The 24,514-nt window shown below is 41.7% G+C and overlaps 3 protein-coding genes across 7 annotated transcripts; 2 read left to right on the top strand and 1 right to left on the bottom strand.

The window, feature by feature from the left end:
* Positions 1-505: 505 nt before the first annotated feature.
* Positions 506-9,679, bottom strand: orc1 (origin recognition complex, subunit 1). Of its 4 annotated transcripts, none has more exons than XM_035523957.1 (19): positions 9,608-9,679; positions 9,260-9,362; positions 8,913-9,040; positions 8,651-8,823; positions 7,682-8,042; positions 7,243-7,483; positions 6,896-7,018; positions 6,510-6,572; positions 4,068-4,157; positions 3,713-3,956; positions 3,396-3,502; positions 3,074-3,175; positions 2,804-2,975; positions 2,615-2,722; positions 2,362-2,511; positions 2,091-2,210; positions 1,782-1,948; positions 1,610-1,697; positions 506-1,519 (listed from the first exon to the last, which is right to left on the bottom strand). In XM_035523957.1, exons 2-19 carry the CDS (start codon positions 9,355-9,357, stop codon positions 1,325-1,327), a joined length of 2,730 nt encoding a protein of 909 aa, XP_035379850.1. In that variant the 5' UTR covers positions 9,358-9,362; positions 9,608-9,679; the 3' UTR covers positions 506-1,324. The 4 variants fall into 4 exon arrangements, 3 of the variants coding, with proteins under 3 accessions (XP_035379850.1, XP_026854643.2, XP_035379851.1); XM_026998842.2 differs by having other exon boundaries at positions 9,496-9,651; XR_004775782.1 differs by lacking the exon at positions 506-1,519 and having other exon boundaries at positions 1,613-1,697; positions 2,083-2,210.
* Positions 9,680-9,732: 53 nt separating this feature from the next.
* prpf38a (pre-mRNA processing factor 38A) lies at positions 9,733-13,718 on the top strand. Its single transcript, XM_026998859.2, has 10 exons — positions 9,733-9,936; positions 10,459-10,618; positions 11,381-11,502; positions 11,603-11,688; positions 11,796-11,906; positions 12,161-12,267; positions 12,641-12,667; positions 12,873-12,976; positions 13,168-13,216; positions 13,399-13,718. The coding sequence occupies exons 1-10, from the start codon at positions 9,807-9,809 to the stop codon at positions 13,442-13,444; spliced, it is 942 nt and encodes a 313-aa protein (XP_026854660.1). The 5' UTR covers positions 9,733-9,806; the 3' UTR covers positions 13,445-13,718.
* A 393-nt stretch (positions 13,719-14,111) lies between these two features.
* On the top strand, positions 14,112-22,637 carry pomgnt1 (protein O-linked mannose N-acetylglucosaminyltransferase 1 (beta 1,2-)). 2 transcript variants are annotated; one of them, XM_035524734.1, is made up of 22 exons: positions 14,112-14,220; positions 14,707-14,857; positions 15,052-15,154; positions 15,526-15,641; positions 15,969-16,034; positions 16,413-16,526; positions 16,645-16,762; positions 16,885-16,983; positions 17,287-17,414; positions 17,697-17,767; positions 17,859-17,934; positions 18,054-18,137; positions 18,288-18,329; positions 18,706-18,764; positions 18,973-19,045; positions 19,232-19,360; positions 19,536-19,661; positions 20,198-20,262; positions 20,375-20,419; positions 20,707-20,842; positions 20,944-21,053; positions 21,131-22,637. In XM_035524734.1, exons 2-22 carry the CDS (start codon positions 14,726-14,728, stop codon positions 21,210-21,212), a joined length of 1,974 nt encoding a protein of 657 aa, XP_035380627.1. In that variant the 5' UTR covers positions 14,112-14,220; positions 14,707-14,725; the 3' UTR covers positions 21,213-22,637. The 2 variants fall into 2 exon arrangements, with proteins under 2 accessions (XP_035380627.1, XP_026854683.1); XM_026998882.2 differs by having other exon boundaries at positions 14,702-14,857.
* Positions 22,638-24,514: the final 1,877 nt, after the last annotated feature.

Genomic DNA, 24,514 nt, shown 5'->3' with positions numbered 1-24,514 from the left:
AAAGTGTAAATTATGCTGAAGAAGTTGCACCAAAGAGCAGTTTCAACATGAAATGTGTATACCATTGCAAAACAAAAAACAAAAAACAAAAACCTCAACAGAAAGACAGTTCCTCTCTTACTTCCTGAAACAATGAAAATCAAGATGGGCACTAGACTGAAACTAGACTGTAGATGTTATCTACATTCAAATGCAAATAAAAATCTTAGATTTCAGACATATTTATTTCCTTTCCGTCACTGTTGTCTTCGTAGACAAAAACAGTGTACGGATGTACCACTACCATAACATTAACCTCAAGTAGATCTAATCAATACCAGGAACTTTTAACATAAATAAAACCATGTATGCATTCATGAACAAAAACCTTTTACTAATGCTTTCTGGAATATAGAAATAAGTTTCAATTGTACTCCCTATATTAAGAAAACTTGCAAATTGCTTGTATACAGCAAATCACAACCACTGTCTACCATTTTCTAAATGTTTTTGTTTTTTTTGTACCCATTTGATTAAATGTAATTTCTGTACAATTTTCAGTGTTTTATATTTTATTCTTTACTGGTAAAACGTAGATTACATTTCAAATGGAATAGGTAACATGTTACGTTTTCTCACATTGCTAATTTAAATAAGACATAAAAGGACTTATATTTTCTTGATCTGAACACAGCTTGCAAACTGGTATTCTAATGGATTGCAATACATTTCTAATGCTCTTCAGCTTTTAGAGTATGTAATACCTAATCTCAATGAACTGCATTCATGGTCCTACAAAAATCTAATTCAGGATCATGCTCTTTAATGGCTTTATTGAGTTCAAGAAAGTTAAGAGAAAATACAAGGGCATAAAACATTAACTGGCCCATGAAAACATGATTTAATTCTACCCACACATTTACACAGACAAGAAGGACAATTGGTCAGCAAAGAATGGGTCAAGGCTGGCTCTCCAGTGTTAAAATCTAAATGTTTTCTTTAAATGACAATGCATTTCATGCTCAACACGGATGAACAGGTAATTCCGTTACAAATACAGGTACCAATGTGGACATCTGGAATATTTTGTCATCTTTGTGTGCAGCCTTCAGTGCTTGCCAATGGTGCGAATATAATCTAAATTTAAGATTTCGTGTTCTTGTTTGTATTAGCTAGAAATCTGTCCATTACCTCAGGTGTAAAAAGACCAGCAGGTCCAATCCCTTAGTCATGCTTCACCAGACTTAACAAGTTACTGAAGTCTAGCATAAAGAGGGTTTTATGAGGCCAAGAAAACCTTATGTAGAGACGTGGCCCTTAGCCTTTCTGAGCTAGGTGCTGGGGCTCACTCAGCCTTCAGGGCATACAGCACGTCATCCTGGCTCACATTGAGGCGCACACGGAGCAGCAGGTCCAAGCGGCTGGGCTCCAACAGCAGCAGGCGGCAGGCTCCCAGCCTCTGGCACACCGCCAGGCTCTCAGACACGCTTACGGGCTGCAGCCCCTCCACACGGCACAGAGCCTGGTGTTGCACGAGCACCTATAGCGGGGAGAGAGAGAAAAATATTCAATAGTTTTATTATGAGCAACATGTTCACCTATGCACTGAATTGATGTCCATAGGAAGTACCTGCTGAAATGTAGCTTCTTCAAGTCCTAGCCGACGAAATTCTGCAATCACTGCTCTCAAAAAGAGCTGCTCTTGCAGAGATGCACACCTGTAAAAGCAAAGCCCAGCACTAAGTATCAGGGGGGCAGCAACAGCATACAATAACACCATGAGGACGCACACATGTCCAAACCTGATAGCTGTAATATAGGAGGAAGAGAACATCTCGTCTAAGGCTTCCATCACATGACTCATCCCGACCAATCCAGTGCTACCCTGCTGTCCATGTTGCTCGCAGATCTCAGTGGCGCGGCGACAGATATCCAGACAGCGGCGTGCATCGCCCGACAAGGCAGCCACCTGAATGGGGCGCAAACAAGAAACCTCCACTCAGCGGAACCAGCAGGCTGCTCGGGCACAACAGGGACGATGTTTTTTTTCTGCTTCCCCAGAACTGAGTGCATGATCGTGAAGTGTGTTTCTTTAGTACGCACTGTAGTACCTTTCTTGAGACCAGCTGAAGAGCATCTTCCTCAAAAGCCTTCACCCTGTTCAGTCGAGATGTGATGATCTGCTGCAGCTGCTTGAAAGTGTATGGTTGGAAGGACATGCGTGTCAGCCCCTGGAGAGACATGCAAGTTCACACAAATTCATAGCTGAACATACAAACTAAAAACATCAAAACCACATCATACTGCATGGAAAAAAATAATATTTGCACATATATGCAAAACATTTTACCGCTTTTAAAGTCTACTTCAAGTGAGTCTTACCAGGCGGCTGGCCACGCGGTTGATCATGATCCGTTCGGGTAGGTCCATCGTGTTGGCGATGGTCAGCACCACCAGGCGAGCGTGTTTTCTTGCTGGCCAGTCAAACAAGTTATACATGACGTTCTGTTTCCTGGTCCACAAAAGGTCCAGCTGGTCCACAAAAGTAGGCCAGTGTTAAACACGGTGCAAGACTATGAACAACAATTCTTGTTCTCTGCAGGAGACCAATAGCGTCAAAACTGGTTAAGCTCACCTCATCCACCAGCAGCACCGTGGTCTCCTTCTTTGGTGCGGGTGTACTGAACCGCTTTTCAAGCAAGGCAGCCGCATGATCTGCTGTTGCTTTCTGGTTCGTCAGTTTCTACAGCAAAGCAGAGCCAAGACAAGTCAAGGCGGGAAGACCAGAGAGCTTCAACAAGGGTGACAGAGGAAGAGGAAGCACCTGCAGTATCTGGACATATGCTTGGTGTGGGTCAGTCATCTTCATGCCGTTGATCTCGATGAAGTGGAAGGGCGGGAGCTCCTCCTGCTCCACTGCCTGCTGCAGAGACCTGATCACCTCGTGCACCGTGGCCGTCTTGCCCGTGCCAGGTACTCCTGAAATGTACATGCACCTGCAGAAGCCCCCAAGCCACAGCACCTCCCTTAATCAACATGTTTGGACTCGAAGAGCAGGAGTTCCAGAGGCTCTGTGCCTGAGAGCTGTACTCACCCTCCAGTGCCATCCATGACCTTGCTCTCCACAAAGTTGTAGATGTCTTGAAACTCCTGCTCTCGACATGGTAAGGATTCAGGAACGGAGGACACATGCAACCTGTTGAAAATTTTATAAGGATGAGCACAAACTGCCAAACGACAAACAAGAAAATATACTGCATGCTAACTGAAAGCTATTTCAAAGTGTTGATTTAATTCATTCATTCACATCAGATCCAAGGCAAGCTTGCTTCTTACTTAACTTTTAGCTTATGTAATTTAACCGTAAAGTGTAAAGAATTTTGAAACTAGGATTTCCGATCTTGGCTTTCCCTGACCTTGCACGTGCTTCCTCCAGCATGTTCCCAGGTTTCCTGGCTGGCTGGCTCCTGTTAGGAATGCTAGGGGTGGCATGACGAGGCGTTTGGGGAGTGGGAGGAGCAGCCTGCAACGGAACAAAAACACAATTAAAAACTGCACTGTGAGTGAAGGCCTGCAGGGGTTTTCTCCCCATTAAAATTGTAGTAACAACATTTCACACCTCATTAGTCACAGTTAGACCTAAACGCAGTAGGGTTCCTCCATCTGCTACATTACCACTGATATAGCATGGTGATGACATCACATATGCCAGTACTGCTACAGCACCCCATACCTTCTTGCTGGGCATTCTGCGTGGGGTTCTAGCTGATGCCCTGCTCTTGACAGTCGAGTGAGGCGTTCTCCTGCCCGTCCCGCGCCTGCTCCTCTTCACAATGAGTTCATCCTCACTGTCCATTAAGCTCTCTTCTTCCTCATCACTGCTGCTTCCCCGGTCAAGATCAGCAGGCACAAAAGAGCCATCATCATCTGCATCTTCGCCGTCGGACTGCAGGTCATTGTGGTTATTCAGCTGGCTCCTACAATGTAATTCACCAACACTTTCATTACTTCAGTGCAAGCACACTAAAATGGCAAACTAAAGACTGTGCTTGTAATTCCTAACCAGCAGGACCTATCTGAGAACATACAGCTGCTTTTTCTTAATGCGGGCCGATCTCCTCTTGGAGGAATCCGTGTGAACACTGTGTCCAGGCGAGATCTCGTGCTGCTCCTCCCTCCTAAGAGGAGAACAAGAACAACAAGCACTAAACGATCATTAAAGGTCTGGTTTCACACACACACACACACACACACACACACACACACACACACACACACACACACACCTGTTAACATCTTGAACTAAAAAAGTGCTGTGTGTGTATACAATCTTGAAACTCTAGAAACCCATGATATGAGTATTATGATTTGAACATCTTCAAATAAACTGGTTCCTCCTCATACAAATTCAGAAGCAATTTTCTTGCATAGCTGATGATGCGCCTTTGTCCAAAACATCCTTTTTCTCAGGTTTTGCACTGTTTACTGGCCAATGACCTGCACTGTGCAATCTTTTGTTTTGAAAGGAAAGAACCATATGAACCACAACAGAAAGATCTGATACACCCATCTATTTCCAGTCATAAAATGCATGGGAATAAGGGACAAGAGCCAAAATGCACTCTGGGTAGGAACAAAATGCATGGTACATATTTTAAATAAATAAATGCAGGCTACAACAATCATGAGAACTTTTACTCAATTTATTATTATTTTTTAAAAGGTGAGAGAAAAAAAGGGAAAGGAAAAATGTAATATGTGATCCTTGTTAAATTGTAATGTAATCCTGCTAATAATCTGCAATGGATTTTTTTGTATCCTGATTACATAACAATTAAATGTGTTACATCCACTACTGGCCAATGCGTGCCAAACACACAAAGTGCAAACGCACACGCACACTTTGGAAAAGCTCAAGCTAGGGTAACAACTTAAAAAACCCCACAGATTTCAACAATTCAGAAGTAAACGCAAATACTGAAATGCTTAAATGATTAAAACATGAAACTACTTCAAATAAGACACTACTGCAGTTCTGGAAGAGGTGAGAAAAATATCTATTACAATCTCATGATGGAGAGAAACACTGTGGATAAAACTAAGCAATATCAGATTTTTGTTGACGATAAGAGACTCAAACCAAAGCCAAGGTTGATGAGCTACATAAAAGACTGTGAGGTGGTGCATGTGTGTTAACCACCTCCCCAAACTGAAGGGAGGGACAGAGGAAGCAGAACGAAAGATCAGCAAGGACAAGGCCATACTGAAAGCAGAGGAGGAAATGCCATTAGAAAGGAACACCTACTCTCCAGCTCATTTTATATCAGCAACTGCTCTGCCTTGATCTCTCTCAAGACAGTTGAGGACACAGGAGCAGTGTGACAGTAAACTACTGCCTTAAATGATGCAAAGCAGCGACACTGGACCAACCCACCCCATCACACCCTCACCCAATGAAAATGTACAGCTAAGGCCTGTTAAACAGACAAACTGCATCAACATGAAATTTCTCCACCTGCAGTTTGGATAAATATACTAAAGATAAACACCTCCATGGTAAGACTTAAACACTGGAGAGGAAATTACAATCACCAGACCCTCTGACACATTAAAAATTCCAAAGGCAGTTGTACCCTCAAAAGAGAAGATGACTGATGACAGCTACCTGAGCTGATGGCCCAAATGTTGCTCCCAGTGTCAGGCTGGAGAGTCACTAAGAAACTAGACAGTCACTTTATATCGACACCCTCGCAATCACCATAGGCCTTTCTGCTGCCATTTCATAACCACTATACAATCTGCATAAAGGTAACCCTGGATAACAAAACTATTGCGCACACGTGTAACACATCTTTTGGAAAATGGTCCAGGTGTCTTCACTAGCGCTTTGACTTTTGAGAGCCTTGTAAGCCATACATTACATTTGTACTGGAGGATCATGGATTGCAAAGCTCATATCACTGCTAAACTAGATGTTATTGCATGGGGAACGGGACCATGTTTGTGTGTAGTGCACGCTAAAAGTTGGCCACTCCTCAATCATTACTTCACTCCCTAGCCAGTCAAATTCACTCACTAGGCCATAAAGGGGTGGATGAAATGATTCAGCAGTTTTCACACTCCTGGTGGAGCCATATGTTTAGGGAGCAGGCAAAAGCAATTTCTCAAAACTCTGCTACACAACACAAAGACAACCCTTTTTAGATTACACTGCTACACCCTAGATAGAGAGGCCCTTCTGAAAGATTGTAGCTCCCCTCATCTTACAACCAGACTATATTACTCTAAGGGTAAATGGGATGTTTTGGTGGTTAGACAATTTCCCTTGCTGGATAGAAGCAGAGAATCAGAAGATTCAGACTCCTGGCTCAGTTTTGACATATGTTTAGCAAGATGTAGCAGGGACAATAAGTCCTGAGGCAATACGTTTGGAACAACAGAAAAAAGTATAAGAGTGCAAATGAACAGCCCTTTCAAACTCCTAGAATGTCAAGTCCAAAACAGCACCCAGGAGAAACGCGGATACTCACAGCACAGCAAGAGCTGGCTCTCGGAGCGCAGCAGCCTCTGTTCTCTCAGACTGGGTCTGTGCACTAACAGCAGACAAGATGCACCAGTTATTGATTTTATCATTATCATTTAAAATAAAATGTTTATCCCCTTTACAGAAGCTCAAACACATATTTCCCGGGGGTGCTACAAAGTGTACTGAGTCCATGGGTCCACTGCTTAAAAGTTTTATATATATATATAAATCACCACTTCCGATAGAAGGAAGTAAATGTGATGAGAAAGTAAATTAAGAAGCACTGAAGTGGGCTTTAAGTTAGCAAAGAATGCCCTTAATGCCATCACCAAGGATGTGAGCTTCCTTACCTTTGCCCAAGTGACCCTGTAGTTCAAGAGTGAAACTTACTTCTGCCTAAGGCTAACTCTCCTTGGAGTGGCCTCTCTCCTACGAGGGGTTCTATTTTTGCTGATGAGTCCTGGCTCCAGCCTAAACAAATCATCTTCTAGGGGGTGGACCCCAATAAAGTCCCTAAGAGGACGGTGGAAAGTTGAAGACTGCACTCAAGAGGCATTTCCACAAAAGGTCAATCAGTGCTTTCCTTGCCAACACACTGTCTAGATTTCCATTTAAGATAATTTTGGATTAATCACATAACTTGCCCATTGAGTACATTTACAACTATTATAACTAAGTGGAAAGGGGAATAATAGAGAAAGATGTCATCTTTATATGCAGCACACAAGAGCTCTCACCTGCCAGAGTCATGGTTGTCCACTGTGGTTTCACTAGGTTTGTTCATAGGTCGGAGGGAGAACTTTCCCTCTTTGGTGTAAGGTTTCTCAGGAGTTGAGAGAGGGGTCAGGCGAGAGGAGGAGACGGATACGCTATGAATTGGAAAACTGCCCAGTTTGGTCACCAGGTCTTCCTGTGTGTCCTTGTCCTCATCCAATATCTCATCAAGGACATCATCTCTTGTAAGATGCTTAGCTGGACCTTGGATTACAAAACAGACATTACAATGAAGGTGTAATATTTTCCAATCTCACCATCACATAAAAAACCCTCTGCTGATATGCTATTAATATATTCACATTTGAAGTCACTGTAGAGTACAAAATGAACGCAAGCAATGCAAAGCCTCAGTCAACACATTCGAAACCACCGGCCCCAAAGAAATGCAATAGCACTCACTGCAGAGCTCCAACTTCTTTCGAATATTCGGGTTGGAAGAGACCCTGCTCCTCCTCTTCACGTTTAGTATTTTGGCGGCGGAGAGTTTGGAGGCTGAGTGGGCTGACTCGGCTTCTGCTGTGCCTATTTTACCAGTGCTCATGCAGCTGTGTGGGTGGAGGCCAGCCATGGCCCGTTTCATCACGGTGGGGTCTGGGGTGGGAAGAGCACGAGCTCGGGTCACCGGCACAGAAGGTGACGGAGATTTGGGGACCGGAGGAGGCATCTTCCGAAAAGTCTTGGTGTCCCATATAAGTTTAACGAACAGAGTATCCTCGCTCTCATTATCTGGGAAAGGATCCGCAGCAGGAATATGCTTTACCTATGATGGGAATCAGGGAAAACCAGCGACCAAGAACAGAACAACTGAATAAATAAGAAAGTCACTTACAAATAAACACCAATCATTTATAGTACTAATAATATAATGGAATGTAGTTATTTTACCACTTCAATTAAAAAGCATATTTTCCTCAATAACAAGTTATAATAGGCTCAATAAACAATAAGAAATAAAAGCAGTTAGCAATGCTATGGCAAATTTTAGTCTAGAGCCGTCATGTTTGCTTAATTCTGGCAATTATCAAAACAAATGACGCTCTCAACGCACAGTGGTGTTTAAAGTAAATGCTTGTTTTGCCTATGGGCTGACGGTAATGAAAGCTGCTCGTTTTTCTAACAACTGCAGTTGCCAACCACCAATGGCCCTAATGGTCTGCATCATCTCAGACAGCCAAAGGAAACAAGTGCTCACTTCCACTGCATTGTGCAATTTCACTCACTCACCTAGTACCATTGACTGGCTCAAACAAAACTCAGTCACTTTTCTTGTTAACAACGCACCACAGTAGACCAATTTCCCAAATGTCTGCTGGAACACGGACCTCGACTACCCTGTGCGAATTTAGCCCGCTTTATATGTGCACATACCTGAACAGCTCCTAGTATAGTTTCCACATTCACTTCACAATCGCAGGAGCCATCCTGGTAGTAAAAGACTTCCTGGGGATGCGGGTCCCTGCCCAGGAGCTTTCGCTTGTTCTGGGCTATTTCATGCATACGCACAAACCAGTGCACCACTGCTTTCATCTGGTTGCTATTAACTGGGAACATACACGTTATTAGACAATGTGTGGATGCCTCGGGACGGTGAAAGCAACGTGAAAATGGCCAGAAAAACCGAGTGTCTTACCGTCCCAGAAAAGCTTTAGAAGTTGTGCAACGAAGGGGCTGTCATCGTCGGTTCCTTCAATTAAAATGTGCTGTCCTAAAGACACCACTGCATTGTTTTCCCTCTCACCCACAACTATAGTCAAATATCTGTGGGGTTTAACATTACTTGTCAATAATAATAAAAAAAAAAACTTGCGTTAGCTAACTAAATACTTGTAAAATTACATCTGTTCTGTGAATGTGCAGCACTAAACTGCCTTAGATGTAAAGTTAGCTACTTATTTGGCTTATCCAAAACTAATGGCACGTAAATAAATACTCGATGCAAGTTCAACTCAGGGCGCTGGCTACCGTTAGCCAACTTACTGGTAATACCGTCTCCCCAATCTTCTGTCTTCATGTATAGGATTTCCATTCAAACTGTAAAACCTTCGCACACGTAACATTGCGCGGTAGTGACTCATTTTTGCTGAAATTATAAAAATGTATACATAACATTGCCAAATCCAACAGCTAGCGGCCTAGTTAACCAAACATATCTACCCAGTAAACGCTCGCATGTAAGAAACTGTCTTCACTACACAGAACACAACTACGCTTACCTTAAAATAACCCACCAACTCAAACTTTTTACATGAACACTACAGGTTATATATACATATTTATATCTTTAATGAACCCCCTTGAAAACACGACATAAAAAGTATGACTAACGTTATTTTATCTGTAGTTTGCTTCAAGTCTATCGTTACAACACCGCCGTCACTTCTTTCGCGCGTAAAAACCGTTTGCGTGACGTAATCAACGGCACTTGACCCGAGGAAGTGGATGTATGTGCACCCGGAAGCACAGTGGTTCATTTGTTTCTCATCGAACCGCATGAACGTGTTTCATTCATTTATATTTTTGTGAAATGGCAAACAGAACCGTTAAAGACGCAAACAGTATACATGGAACTAATCCCCAATACCTTGTGGAGAAAATTATACGAACGCGAATTTACGAGTCTAAATACTGGAAGGAAGAATGCTTTGGCCTTACAGGTACGAACACTATGCTATGCTGGCTAGCGGGCGGAGCTAGTTTGATATTAAACTAACTCAGCGAACGAATTGTGACATTTAGTTCGTTATTTAATCATTTAACGCAAACATAATTTCTAACAATACCTAGAGGTTTACGTAGCAACTAAAGCAAAAGTGTTTTACTAGCTGTCCATCTAAACCCAAAATAGCTGCCTTAGCTAGCTAACGTTATATAGTTACTAACCTAGGTTAGGCTAGCTAGCTAACGAAGTTGGTTTTTTTGCAAACTGACTGGCAAGTGTAGCTAACTGGGTATCTTATGTGTTCTACAGTTCAAAACAACCAAACTTAATTCCCAGCTGTAATGTTTAGCAAGCTACCTCTGAACAGCTTGCTTGCATTTTAACTATTGCACGTGTAAATAGTACTGTAATGACATCTGTATGTAACCAATTGGAACACGCACACTTTTATAAATGATTGTCTTGAGTGTAACTCTCTTTTTTTCTACTCAATGGCCACTGTATTCATCAATTGAAGCTGAGCTTGTTGTGGACAAAGCAATGGAACTAAAGTATGTCGGTGGAGTGTATGGTGGAAACATCAAACCGACACCATTCTTGTGCCTGACCCTAAAGATGCTCCAGATTCAGCCCGAAAAGGACATCATTGTTGAGTTCATCAAGAATGAAGATTTCAAGTATGCAGTTCACTGTCACACGTTAATTAGTTGGCCGTTGGTTTCTGTCTGTTATCTAGTTTGAGATTTCCTGGGGCCTGTTTCCTGCAGCAGGATTTATTGCTTTGTCAGCTAACGTTTAAGCTTATTTTGATTTTATGGCTTATAAAGAGCTATTGAACCAATTGTCAGCTGTATTGAATTTAACATCCCTAGTATTCCCTTTGTAAAGCACGATAATATCAAAATATTGGCAATATCTTCAACTATGAAAACAAATTAAGAGTTGATTACTCAAAGTAAACAAAAGGAGGGGGGGTGTCATGCAAAAAGACTGAAGTTCAACGTCTGGAACTTATGGTGGAAATGGAAAAGATTTAAATTAATTTCTGTTAAATTACTATCCGGACCAATTAAAATAATGTCATTTTTAATGCCATGGTTGTCTATATATTTATTTAGTCTAATTTTGAGCGTTGCTTTTGCTGAAACTAGACTTGTTCAGTTAAATTTTGTCTTTTGTGAAGACTGTCTGAGAGATGTTTATATTCTAAGCAATCAATTCTGCTTCATGGGATGGGGCCCCAGGCACTTAATATACAAAAACTCTACTTGTTAAGAATAACAGGCAGATTTTGAAGCCCAGTTCAGTTATAAAAAAAATCATTACAGGAAACAAAGGGTCACAGTGTGGAGATGCAGCTAGATTTGGCATATGTTTACATGGTATTTGTGAAGAGCATCTGTTTAATCATATCGGACTATTTCTTGTGTTCTTTCCAGATATGTTCGCTTGCTTGGAGCAATGTATATGCGCCTGACAGGCACCTCAGTGGACTGCTACAAGTATTTGGAACCACTGTATAATGATTATAGAAAAATCAAAAGTCAAAACAGAAATGGAGGTAAGATGCATATTTGCACAATAAAACCGATGCACAAATTGTCAACCATGTAATATTTGCTAAACAAAGGGGTCTCCTAAACTATTTTTTCTTTCCTCAGAGTTTGAGCTGATGCATGTGGATGAGTTCATAGATGAACTACTTCATGGAGAACGTGTGTGTGACATTATTCTCCCAAGGCTTCAGGTTGGTTTGTCTAAAATCTGGAACATTTGTTGTTGTGTTGTCACTTTGCTGTTTTAAGCTTGGGTTTGTGAACTCATGGTGCTGAGTACTCGTTGTGAATTTTCTAGAAAAGGCAAGTTCTGGAGGAGGCTGAGCAGCTAGATCCTCGCATCAGTGCACTTGAAGAAGACCTAGATGAGGTGGAGTCCAGCGAAGATGAGGATGAGGAGGAGGAGAAGGTAGTGTTCAATTGTCCAAGTGATGTCAAAGTGTTTTCTACTACTTCGCTTGGTTTCATTTATACAACAAAGGCACACAATGCGGGGGGGACAGTGAGTTAGAACCATAGACATGTATCAGAAATAATTAAATCTGTTTCGTACACACCTCACTTTAGCTTGGCGAGATGGACACCAAATAGCAATCTATAGACAAAATGAATTATCAGAGTTATTTTAGAAACATATTTGTAATTTTTTCCTCCTTTGGCTAGCCGGAGAGGGTCCAGACGCCAGAGCCACACAGACGAAGTTACAGAGATATGGATAGGCCTCGAAGGTCTCCTTCTCCACGCTACAGACGCAGCCGTTCACCCAGAAGGTCCGTGTTTAGCACCTCATGTCTTTTAGCTATTCATTAATTGAAAGAATGCTCCAGGAAAATAAATATAATTATTACTATAAAACTACAATTATGCAATTCAGTCACACTTCACACAATTCTTAAAACAGTGCTTATCTTTTATTAAACTCAAACTGAACATAAATTCCAATGCGTTTTTTGTTTGTTTGTTTGCTAAGGGTTGAATTTTGAAGACATTGAACCAACTACTTGACTTTATTGAGTATTGTAAAGTAATACATGGATGAGTCTTTAAATAGATAAAGGGCTGAATTCATCATGTTTAAAGTTTTGTCATTGTGAACAGTTGGGTTGACATTCACTGATTACTTTCATATGTACCTTGATACAGACGAAGCAGGTCACCCAGGAGACGAAGGTACACACACACACACACACACACACACACATCTATAGCAACTCTATCCACCTCATTTCTGCTTGCTATACTGCTTTTTTCTCATTGTTTATAAACACAGTGAAAATGTGAACCATACTTGTCCTTAGCTACAATGTCACATGCTGAGCACCAGAATAATACTGTTTGAATGACTACACTGCTCTTGAACTCTGTGTTCCCACAGCCCGTCACCCAGACGTGAGCGCGAGCGAGACCGCCACCGCAGTAAGAGTCCCCGCAGACACCGCAGCAGGTCCAGAGACAGGAGGCACCGCTCCAAATCTCCAGGTAGCCTCTTTCTCCAGCCATATTTCTGCTTTAGTACTGCGGATGTTCTGCATTAGAATGTTTTCAGTTATAGAGGATTTAGTAAATTAATTAGATATTTTTTTCTTTATTTTTAATTGTTTGATTTGTCTATTGGTGGTGGTGTTTTTCTAATGATATAGTTGATCTACATATGCATGATGTTATTTCAGGTCACCACAGAAGTCACAGACATCGCAGCCACTCAAAGTCCCCCGAAAGGTAACTGAACACTAGTAAAGAATGGCTCAGCATTCAGCACACTACTTGGATGAATTTGTAATTTGGGAAATTTTGTTGTTTGTGTATATTTATTTGGTATTTATTGTTTTTGTTCATATGCACTTGTATGGATAATATACATTCAGCACTTTATCTAATGTATTTGTCTGTTTCCAATGTAGTCGATCAAAGAAGAGTCACAAGAGGAGTCGAAGAGGAAATGAATGATTGATTTCTTTAATTGTTTTTATGTAATACTTGTATTAGTAATGTAAAAAATAGATTCATGTTGTTTATCTTCTCGTTTTGATGCTATGATCTACCTTTTATATTTGGGTGGTTATAAAACTTTTTTTCAGACAATTTTTATTCTTAAAGTATATTGCAGTAGTCCTTAAAATATATTGTGATCATAGGGTCAATTATGAAACCACAATAAATCGTTGCTTTGTGATTTTAACATGTCAGTTCCTTCATGTTGCATTAAAACACCATGTATTTAGTTTTTGATGCCTTTATATAATTTATTCTTCCATGTTGTAGTTACCTTTTAAATTGGACCAAGTCAGTGGGGCAGTGATTAAGGTACTCAACGTTTAATCAGAAGGTTGCCAGTTCAAGTGCCACAACTTCCACTGTTGGGTATCTGAGCAAGGTCCTTAACCAAGTTGTATTGGATATAGTTATAAAATAACTACAACACTCGTTGGTTCTTGTTTCACAATGGGACCAAGCACTTGTATTACAGACGACCTAATGGCTCCTGCATGAAGGTCAACCTGAAATTGCTTCTAAAACGTATAGGCCGTAAGACTCTTATTATGAAAAATAAACCAGGCGGCAGCCAATGAATAATTAGCAGTTGTTGCCTTCGCTCATATGTGTGCGTCCAGATTTCACATGCAAACAGCCACTCTAACGGTGCTATCCTTTTTCGGCACTAGAAATATAAGAATCCAGTCCGTCTCAGCATGCGTGCATTCGACACATAAACCGCAGTAACGGTAAATCGTTTTAATATACCATGTACTCGCGCCATTTAGTTTTCTGTCCAATGTAAGTCAGCATTAAACAGTTGCATACTGAGGTATTAACAGTAGTTGGCTAGCTGTTTTAGCCAGGTTAGTTTGCTTTGCTCGCTAGCTCACATTCCTGCAGTGGTTGCAGTAATGGTTTACTAACAGCTGACTTTACCTTTCCAGCTAACTAGCAAGATAATTTTAATTGCAACGAGTTGCAATAGGAACTAACGGTAGGCGAGTCTTTGTACTTTTGTATTTGCTACTTTTTCACTTTTGAAATTCCGCTCCACTGCTTTGGCCTTACAAAAAAAAAGGCTGTTCGGGTAATGTTAGTCCTTTAGAGTAGTTAAAAGGCAAAATAGAATGTGTTATACGGAATGCATGGTGGTCCCGGCGTCAGCAGTAAATCACCCCTGTAAATGTTCAAGTTTGACTGAGGCGCTGTGTTGGATTACATTGGCAGCTCAGTTGTAACAGCAGGAGCAGGATGTTAACAGGGATGGACACTTGGACGCCCAATCCACGAGCGAAACCTTTCATCCCCAGACAACAGCGCAGCTTCTATCTTACATGGAAATACAAACTCACCAACAAACGGGCTATCCGCCGACTTTGCCAGGCAAGCATGCATGTGTCTTCGTTTATGCAAATTTAGTTGCACCTGAGTATTTTTCTGGAGCTACCTCAGTTTCCTCCTGTATGGTTTGCCTTTGCCTTGCTCCTTAAACATCTCACCAGTTCACATGTGACCTGCAGTGAGATTGCAGGACAGCACATTCTGCTTTCATTTGAGTTTTGTTTTCATGTCCTCAGGCCGGTGCAGTCCTATTCCTGTTAATTACAGTAATCGTAAACATCAAACTTATTCTTGACACAAGGAGAGCAGAAAGCGAGCAGGATTCTGGGCGGGACTATGGTATGTCATCAGTGCTGACAAGTTATCCCCTTAAGCCAGGGTTGCCTGAGGGATCTCCCGCCCTGCATAGTTTAGTTCCAGCAAACAAAGTTTTAGTTGTGGGTTTTGTTTTTTTTTTAGTGCTGGAACTAATCTCTGCAGGCTAGTAGATATCCAAGACAGGTACCACTTGTACTTTAACAAAGTCCTTACATGTGAAGACCTAATGTTCTGCATTTCCAAAGTAATGAATATTTTTGTTCTGGTTCTAAGATTAGACATATCCCTTAACAATAACAGATTATTGTTGTTAACAGTAGAATAACAATATAATGATTGTTGTTTGCATTTTTGTTATGTGGGCAACACATCATCACTGAATGCTTTCTCAGATGATTCTTTGGTCAACATGGAGACCCCACGAAGACCAGCCAGTGGGCGCAAGGTGTTGGACATTGAGGTTTACTCCAGTCGCTCCAAGGTGTATGTGGCAGTAGATGGTACCACAGTAAGTGAGACTGTGCACTATTACAGCTTTTCTCTGACATGGTTCATTTCTGCTTCAAGCAGTTTTTTTTATGCCAGTCAATTAATACCTGGTTTTAATTGTACTGCATCATATTCTGCTGGGTGATTCATTTAGTTAGTGTTAATACAGAATATTAGTTGGGGAATATAACTTGGTTAGTGCCCTGTGCTAACATGCCTGAAATCAGTTAATCAGTTAACTGCCACGTTAACTAGGGTATCAACCCTGAAGCACAATCTGGATCAGCTGCTACTGTACTATCTTATTGTACTGTACTGGACTGTCTGATTTTTGGGTTTTCTTTAGGTACTGGAGGATGAGGTGCGGGAGCAGGGAAGAGGCATACACGTCATCGTGCTCAATCAGGCCACTGTAAGTAGAGCTTATTTGTGTGAAACCTCTTGACTTATTGGTAAAGCAATAAATTATTGTTTTTAATCCCAAAGTTAGTTTTAGTGTCTCAATTAAATACCACAGTCAGGCAGACTTTAGAAGATCTGCAATGTCTGTAAATCATTATTGTAGTCTGTGCAGTTTTTTGCAGTCATTGCAGTTTACTTGCCTTGGGATAAATGTTGGCTTGGAACCAAGTTCACTGGTTTAAGCCTTATGATACATGAAAATGCTTGTTGGGTATTATTTGAGGAGGTCTCTTGTACTAGCTGGTCCCCAGGGCTTGATCTACGGCAGTAATCTAGTACTACAGCAAGGAATGAAAAGTTGCCATGATGTGTTGTCTTGCCTTCAAAGGGTCATGTAATGGCAAAGAGAGTCTTTGACACCTACTCACCACATGAGGATGAAGCGATGATCCTCTTCCTCAACATGGTCACTCGGGGCAGAATCCTCATCTTTACCGTCAAGGTTACGGGAAGCCACTCCCTCAAATACGAACACTTTTTAAAAGTGCTTGTTGCAGTCTTTTTCCTGAGCATGTGTCTGACAATGCTGAGTCTTGCTGACTGCTCTGTGTGGTGCTCAGGATGAGGGAACGTTCCATTTGAAGGATGCTGCCAAGAGCCTTCTGAAGGGGCTAGGTAGCCAAGTGGCCACTACTCTTAGCTGGAGGGATATGTGGACTCTGGTAGTGAAGAAAGGAGGTAGGTCTCTTAGGTGACTTTGCCAATTTCTTGACATACAAGTGGGCTGAAGCGCAGGGATCAGGGATGTGGGTTTTATGCTCGCAGTCCTCTGGCTGCTAGTTAACAGTGTGTGTCTTAAGGTCAGGTGTATGGGGAGAAGCACTCAAAGTCACCAGCTCTCTCTACGTGGGGAGACCCTGTGCTATTGAAGACTGAGGTTCAACTCACTGCCTCTGAAGGTACAGACCTGCATCACTGGTTTGAGTTCTGTGATTGCTGGCTTCCACTGCATAGTGTGGGTCCTTAGTCGTAGGGAAATTTTACACACTCTTGGGGTTTGGCAGTGTACAAGGCTGTACTGAACAAGGTTAACGGTACAAATATTCATCTGCATTCACCCAGTTGCTCACATCCCCTTGGACACTAGTCCAATGAGCAAGTGCTACCACACCCACTGGCAGACAGTTAATGAGATGGTTATCATCCCTTACACGGTCGCACAGTGGCCTAGCAGCGTTCTGCATCTCCATGTTCTCATGCAGAAGCAGAGTGTCGCTGGGCAGACACGGAGCTGAACCGCAGGAGGAAGCTCTTCTGCAGTAAAGTGGAGGGCTATGGCAGCATCTGCAGCTGCAAGGACCCAGCACCCATAGAGTTCAACCCAGAGCCGGTGAGGCCCCACTTTCACCCAGCTGCAGATATATGCGTCCTGCAAACCCGGAGTGGTTTGCATTTGTGGTTGTCTGGTATCTCAGAAGATGTTTAATGCATTGTGTAAGAACGTGTTGGTCTAGGTATAGAAGGTTGCTGTATATACTGTTGTTTATTGTTCATATGATGGCTATAGTATATTTAATTTTCAGTGGTTTTGTTGTTTATACACAATAATATTGACCATTTAACCCTGTTCAGGCATCAGGTTTTCAGCGAAGTCCTTTTGCCTCTTATCTAGCTCCCAAACAATAACGTCTACAGTGTCCCGGTTGCTGTCATTGCGGGGAATAGACCGAACTATCTCTACAGGCAAGTAGAGTTCCGTTTCATTAGCCCATGCCAGTTACCATATGGTTGCCAATGAAGGAATGTTTATGTATGCGCGTGTGTGCTGATGCAGAATGCTGCGCTCTCTGCTGTCAGCCCATGGCGTGAACCCACAGATGATCACCGTGTTCATTGATGGATATTACGAGGTAGCTGCTTGCTTTTCTTGTCTCCTCTGTGTACTGATGATCCTTCTGCACTTTCCCATCACGGTCAAACACAGGAAGGCACATGCAGGTCTTAATTACTGATTGTTTCTTTTCTACAGGAGCCTATGGATGTGGTGGAGCTGTTTGGTCTTAAAGGGGTTCAGCACACTCCAATCAGCATAAAGAACGCACGCGTGTCACAGGTGACTTTTCAGATGGTGGAAAGGGTGCATGTTGATTGCCTCTTTAAATGATCAGTTATAGCACATTGCTGTCATTTTGTTATAATTAAAATCGGCATCCTAGTTAATGAGGACGCATGGTTGGCTAGATTTGCTTTATGTTTCTCATAGCATTACAAAGCCAGTTTGACTGCAACTTTCAATCTACATCCGGTGAGTATCATCCCTCCCAACTGTACAGTAAAGCCCTGTAAAACCACTGCTCAGCAGCGTGTGTGAGATTCAAGTTGTAGTCTATACTTTCAGTGCCACAAATGGCTTTCCTTTAAAGAATAGGAGTGATGTCTTCTTTTTTTACAAAGTAGTAGCTGATTGGCTGTATAATCTCACTGCAGTGTTGACTGTATCTTCCAAGTGCTTCACAATGCAAATACTTGTCAGAAATGCACAGCCTGTAGCTCAAGAATGTTCTCCCACAAATTCAAATGTTACAGGAGGCTGGCACTACTTGGAGTGATGCTGTGACAGGAGAGCATTCTGTGGCAGGGTGTGGGAGATTTTACATGTTTTTGACATTGTTCATTTTTAGGATGCTAATTTCGCCATTGTCTTGGAGGAAGACCTGGATATTTCCATAGACTTCTTTAGGTATGCACGTGCTTAGTGTTTGCAATTGCGGCGTGTGCTCACTAGAGGGCAGCATACTCCCTCACAAAGGCTTGCAAACATCCTAGGCATTTGTCTTTTTTTTTTTTTCTTAGAGATGCGAAACCTTAGATAAGTACATCAAATATTGCATCTTTACTGTGTAGATACAGTAGTATTCATGTCAACCCTCACCTCCATTTGTCCAAAGCTTTCTCAGTCAAACCATTCATTTGCTGGAAGAAGATGAGACCCTCTATTGTATCTCTGCATGGAATGACCAGGTGAGTATTGCAGTCATATCCTGTTCTGTCCAGTATATTGTGTATGTCATAAATAATGGACATTGATGATTAGATTAACCTGTCAGATTAAGATGTGGCTTGACAGTGACTCTGACCTACCCATTGTTCCTGCCAGTTATTGTGATGGCACAGTAAAGCAGCGCTTGTGTTGGATATCCTCTGCAGGGCTACGAGCACACGGCAGAGGACCCGTCCCTGCTCTACAGGGTGGAGAGCATGCCTGGGCTGGGCTGGGTGTTGAAAAAGAACCTCTACAAGGATGAGCTCGAGCCCAAGTGGCCCACGCCCGAGAAGGTCAGGAAGCTCCGTGGAGCTGTGTGTAGAATTCACCGTTCTGTTCACATGGCTAAATTAATAAAGCAGCCCTGCTTAATATACCTTTCAAGACAAGTTCCCTGTCCATATTTTCCCACCGTGATGCCTCCTTGTACACGTTAACGCCCGGTGTCCCGCGCCGTCTCTCTGGTAGCTGTGGGACTGGGATATGTGGATGCGGATGCCGGAGCAGAGGAAGGGGAGAGAGTGCATAATTCCTGACGTCTCGCGCTCATACCACTTTGGCATCATTGGCCTCAACATGAACGGCTACTTCCACGTGAGTGTGCACTTGCAAGGACCTTTTATCACGACTTCTCTTCAGTTAATTTGAGTTAAAAAGCTGGAACACCAGTAAATCTTTTGCACTACATGCACACACCATGCTTACCCTGTAAAAATCAATACATTTGCCAGTTAATTAATAGGGTGCTGCACTGATGAATGTGGGCTGTTGGTAGTCTACTCCTCCTGCTTTTCCAGACAAATGAAACTGCACATATCTCTAGTGCCACTAGGCTTGCGGCTACACTATGGGAGTGTGGGTGGGAGAGGGATTTAGATTATTTTAACTGGGGCCATTATGCATGAATGTCAGTCTCGAGAACATGGATTGCAACCATGCATCCATGCCGCCACACACCAGAGATGGTTATGAATGTCTGCACCAAAGTTCGTGTTTAGCCTAGGGTGCTTTTTACAGCATTTATTGACAAGACCACACAACCACATTTTCACACAACCCCAGGTCCATTTAGAACCTAGAAAAATGTGTGATTATGAATAATTTTCTAATATTCTTCATTTTCTGTGTAGGAAGTATACTTTAAGAAGCACAAGTTTAACACAGTCCCAAATGTTCAGCTGAAAAATATTGACGGGTACGTAAAAAAGCAAGCTCTTACGTTAGTGTCATTTAAGTTGCTCTAAGCACACACACATTTCCAATATGACCTCATTTTGTCTGTATTTTTCTCTGCTTTCTCTCAACAGTTTGAAGAACAATGCTTATGAGAAAGAGATTCAAAACCTGTTACGGTAAATTAAATCCACATTCCTTATCAGCATTTAAGGAAGTACTCAATAAAACAGATGACCAACTCTTAACATTTAAAGTAATTGACTACTAGTAGTAAACTTGTCTTTCACATATCCCAACAGTAATCCCCTAAAATATGTACAAGCAGATAGACAGGGAGGGATCTAAGGCAGAGGGTTAAATTGAGATTTAGGGTTAACCCTATTCTTACTCCTACTTCTTTAATGGGTGCCAACAATTTCACACGTTGGTCATTGTGTGCATATTTGTGCGCATGTGTTTGTAGTGAAGCGGAAGTTCTGGACCATAGCAGAAACCCGTGTGACGACTCCTTCATCCCTGACACCGAGGGAAAGACCTATGTTATGTTCATCAGAATGGAACAGGAGTCAGACACCAGCACCTGGACTGAGTTGGCTAAGGTAGAGCAGTCTCCTGTCCTAACCAAGACCAAATCGACCCAAGCACTGGCCAAAGATGAAAGCTCAGTGTCACAATTGTTGGGTGTGTTCTCCATGTGCAGTGTCTGCACGTGTGGGACCTGGATGTTCGAGGCTATCACCGAGGGTTGTGGAGGCTCTTCAGGAAGAAGAACCATGTGCTCGTTGTGGCTGTTTCAGTCTCTCCTTACTCGTGAGTCCTAAAACGTTTGTTTCATATCTCTCGCTCGCTCTCTCGCTTTCCACATCTTACAAAATCCTCTCCCACAGCATCAGGAAACCTACCCATGTCACCCCGATTCATTTGGAACCTCCGCCCAAAGAGGAGGGAGCCCCTGTGGAGCAGATGTAGTGCAGCTGCCGCTGGTGCCCAGGCCCGCTCTAGGGCCAGGGCTTGTCGCCCAGGCTCTGTTGTGCTGGAAGAGCCTCCAGCGAGAAGCTGGGCCAGCCACCACTGCCTCTACTTCACCAGGGGAGCAGCTGGTATTATGCTGCTCACGGGCACTGCAAGCTCTTGCGTTGTATGAGTGAGGATAAGGCATGTAGGGCTCGTTGCGTTAACGCGAAGTGTTCCATGATGGTAGCAGCCCGTTCATAAAACCTCCGTGGATGATCTTGCCTCTGCTTGTGCAAAGAAAACTGACTTTCTTTCAGAAAGGAGCAGGTAAACATTTCATGGACTTGATTTGGTCTCATAATAAAGGACATCGCTGGGTAGTTTTAAGCAAAAGAGAAGCCAAATCTAGATATCAGAGGAACGCTTCACCAGAAGGAAATGGCTGAATCTAATCACTATTTTTTAACACTACTGAATGAGTTCTGCTGTACTGTACATTTTAACTTAAGTCTATTTATTTTGCCAGTATCAAACCTGTTGAGGTTTCTTATTTTGTTAGAGTTCACTTTTATCCAAGAACAATACATTTAGAGACAAAGGCCTAGCATTGTTTCCGATATAAAGTGCTATAGATATATATTTTTTAAACAAAATTATCATATTTTTGTCATACACTTTCAATGAGAGGAGTGCATATCTAACTATGGTTATATTTATTATTTATCAAGTGTTCCCCACAAGGAGATCCGTGGCTGGCTGAGAGAATACGTGGTGCTCCTGTTAAAATAAACATTCTCGCCTTAGGTGATAGCTTAATTCAAGGCTGTATGAAGTTGCGTTCTTTTAGTAAATTAAAGCAAATTAAAGTATCTCTCTCTCTCTCTCTCTCTCTCTCTGGTTGCACAAGATGTTCAATTCACGTATGCCCCATTTAAAATATTACATCCACTTGATGTTGAGTAGATTACTGGTCTGTCAGAGGGTTCAGAGGCTATCTGAAGTTGTGTTAACTGGCAAGCAAGTCAGTGGAGAGGATTATGGTTTTTTAGCCTCAAATACATCAAGTTTGCCCTGTGATATGACTGCCTGTATTTGATGATAATCATATATGATCATGCAACAATGTCCAAGACATTTCATGACCTGAGGTTTCATTGTCTGTTGTAAATTAGAACGTTGTAAATTGCAGGCACAAACATGAGTTGTTGTTTTTTTTTTTTCTATGTTAAATCTGTTTCTGTATGCAAAAATGTGTAATAGCTGAGGGACTGTGGCACATTAGGGATTTTCTTTAATTTCCTCTTTCAAAGTAACTGGAATATGAAATGAAAATATCACAAGTTACAAAGAACATTAAATATGTCTTTCCTTTTGATTTTCTGTTACATCTGTTTGAATTAAGTTTTGTTTTCTTTAATAAACTGGAAAGTTTGGTTAATATTTGGTTAATGGTTTTTAAAATTTATTTCTAACACTTTTATGCTTTAAAGCACACGTAATCAGTTGCGTATACTTCCGATTGTACACTTTTTGTATCTTCTTTTGTAAATCTTTTGTAATATTCACTATGCTAAAGCTTCTGAATCTAAGAAAACTGGTATCTTTTAAGGCAGAATTTGGATGACCTTTATCCAGTGTTTCCGATTAGTTACCTAAACGTAAATAAAAAAAAAATATATATATATATATAGGTAACTCCAGAACTAAATGGTAACACAAGTAAATCTAGGGTACAAGGGTCACTGAAAGTAAGGGCGTCAACACAGTAGTTCACAGTACTGAGTTAATTGACTTAATTGCGTTAATTCCATTAGGCTTTGGGTTGTTTTAAAAAGCCAGAATGCATTTTAGTTATAGTTAAAAATCAAGTTATCTGTGATTTTGTCTACTTTTAGTCTCTACCTCTTTACATTTCTCTACAAAGTTCAAGGGCTTTGTGTGTGTGTGTGTGTGTGTGTGTGTGTGTGTGTGTGTGTGTGTGTGTATGAAGTATCAGTGTGTAGAATATTGGGTATATGGAGTAGCGGTGTGACTCTCATCGTTGCAGTTTGTGGCTCCTGTTAGGTAGTTCTTCAGCACCACAGGCAAATCCCTTCTGAATGCTAAATTGTGCGTGGGCATTGAAATTCAGGCAAATCTGTGCCTTACTGAGTTTCCAATGTAAATGTGTTTGGCCACGGTGCTTATATATATGTTCATGTAGGCTTTATGATGCACTAATCAGGCCAAATCCTTAATGAGACACAAAATGGAATCAGTCTATTTAGCCTTAAACAGTCTATTTTGAGCATATTTGGTGCCGTGATATATTTTTCTCTTTTATTTAGACCTAGTTTCCACATACACATTTAGCAGACAGTATATTATGTATGTGTATATCTGGCACAAATTAAAAGTCATTTTGCCTGTCATTTATTGACTTCAGGATGAGAGAACCATGTTTTCCTCCACCTCCTGTCAGTCTGAGTCTGGCTTGGCCTCATGAGAAAGTGGGCGTGTACCTTTCACATTCAGTTCTAAGTTTCAGAGCCCTTTAGGAACACCAGTCAGGCTTATTTCGGCCTTGGTAGAGATGGTCTTTGAGCAGGGAGCGGGTGTACATCTGCTTCAGTTTTCTTAAGGCACGCACAGTAGCTGACTATGCTCTCACATTCTCAGTTTCTATTACTGTCAGTAGTGGATAGACTGAAGATGCTCCAAGTACTGTTTTCCACTGCACACTCAGCACAGACATCCGGGCAGCCTTAGTGTGCTGAGATTGCACCCTGCCTTGGATGCCTTGAATCACAAGGGTATTAGGCTGGCTAACCTTTGAAAGTGCCAAGGTACTTTCACTGACTGAAAATTCAGCAAATTTCCAGCAAATTACTGAGATGTGTGGAGGCGGTCTATGAACAAGAAAGGAAAATCATTTATTAAATTTTTCCATGTTGTTGCTGTCATTTCAGCATGGGTGTCTCACTCTTTAAGGCATTACTTAATTTGGTGCACTGGACAGCGTTTGATTCTTTCTCCTGAAAGACCACTTCACTTCAGGCATACTGTTGAACCAGATGAACGCTGTGGTACCATTTATAGCGGGGATGAATAGACTACTGAAGTTGCATGTCATCTTGAAGATGGTATAAGTCCCATATTAGGAACTCTGGGTCTAAAGGCTATGAATCAAGTAAATGGTGTTTTTGAAAAATGTAATATCCTTCTGCAATTTTCAAGGTTGATCAGATAATTATTAAAAGGGGTGATGTTTGGTTATATTGAGCAGTGCAGTTTGGATGCAGGTTCACTTGTAGGGCTTGTTAAAAAAAGCTATGAAC

This window comes from Electrophorus electricus, chromosome 3, assembly GCF_013358815.1.
Source record: "Electrophorus electricus isolate fEleEle1 chromosome 3, fEleEle1.pri, whole genome shotgun sequence".
NCBI classification, from domain to species: domain Eukaryota; kingdom Metazoa; phylum Chordata; class Actinopteri; order Gymnotiformes; family Gymnotidae; genus Electrophorus; species Electrophorus electricus.
This window is presented reverse-complemented; position numbering and strand designations above follow the sequence as displayed.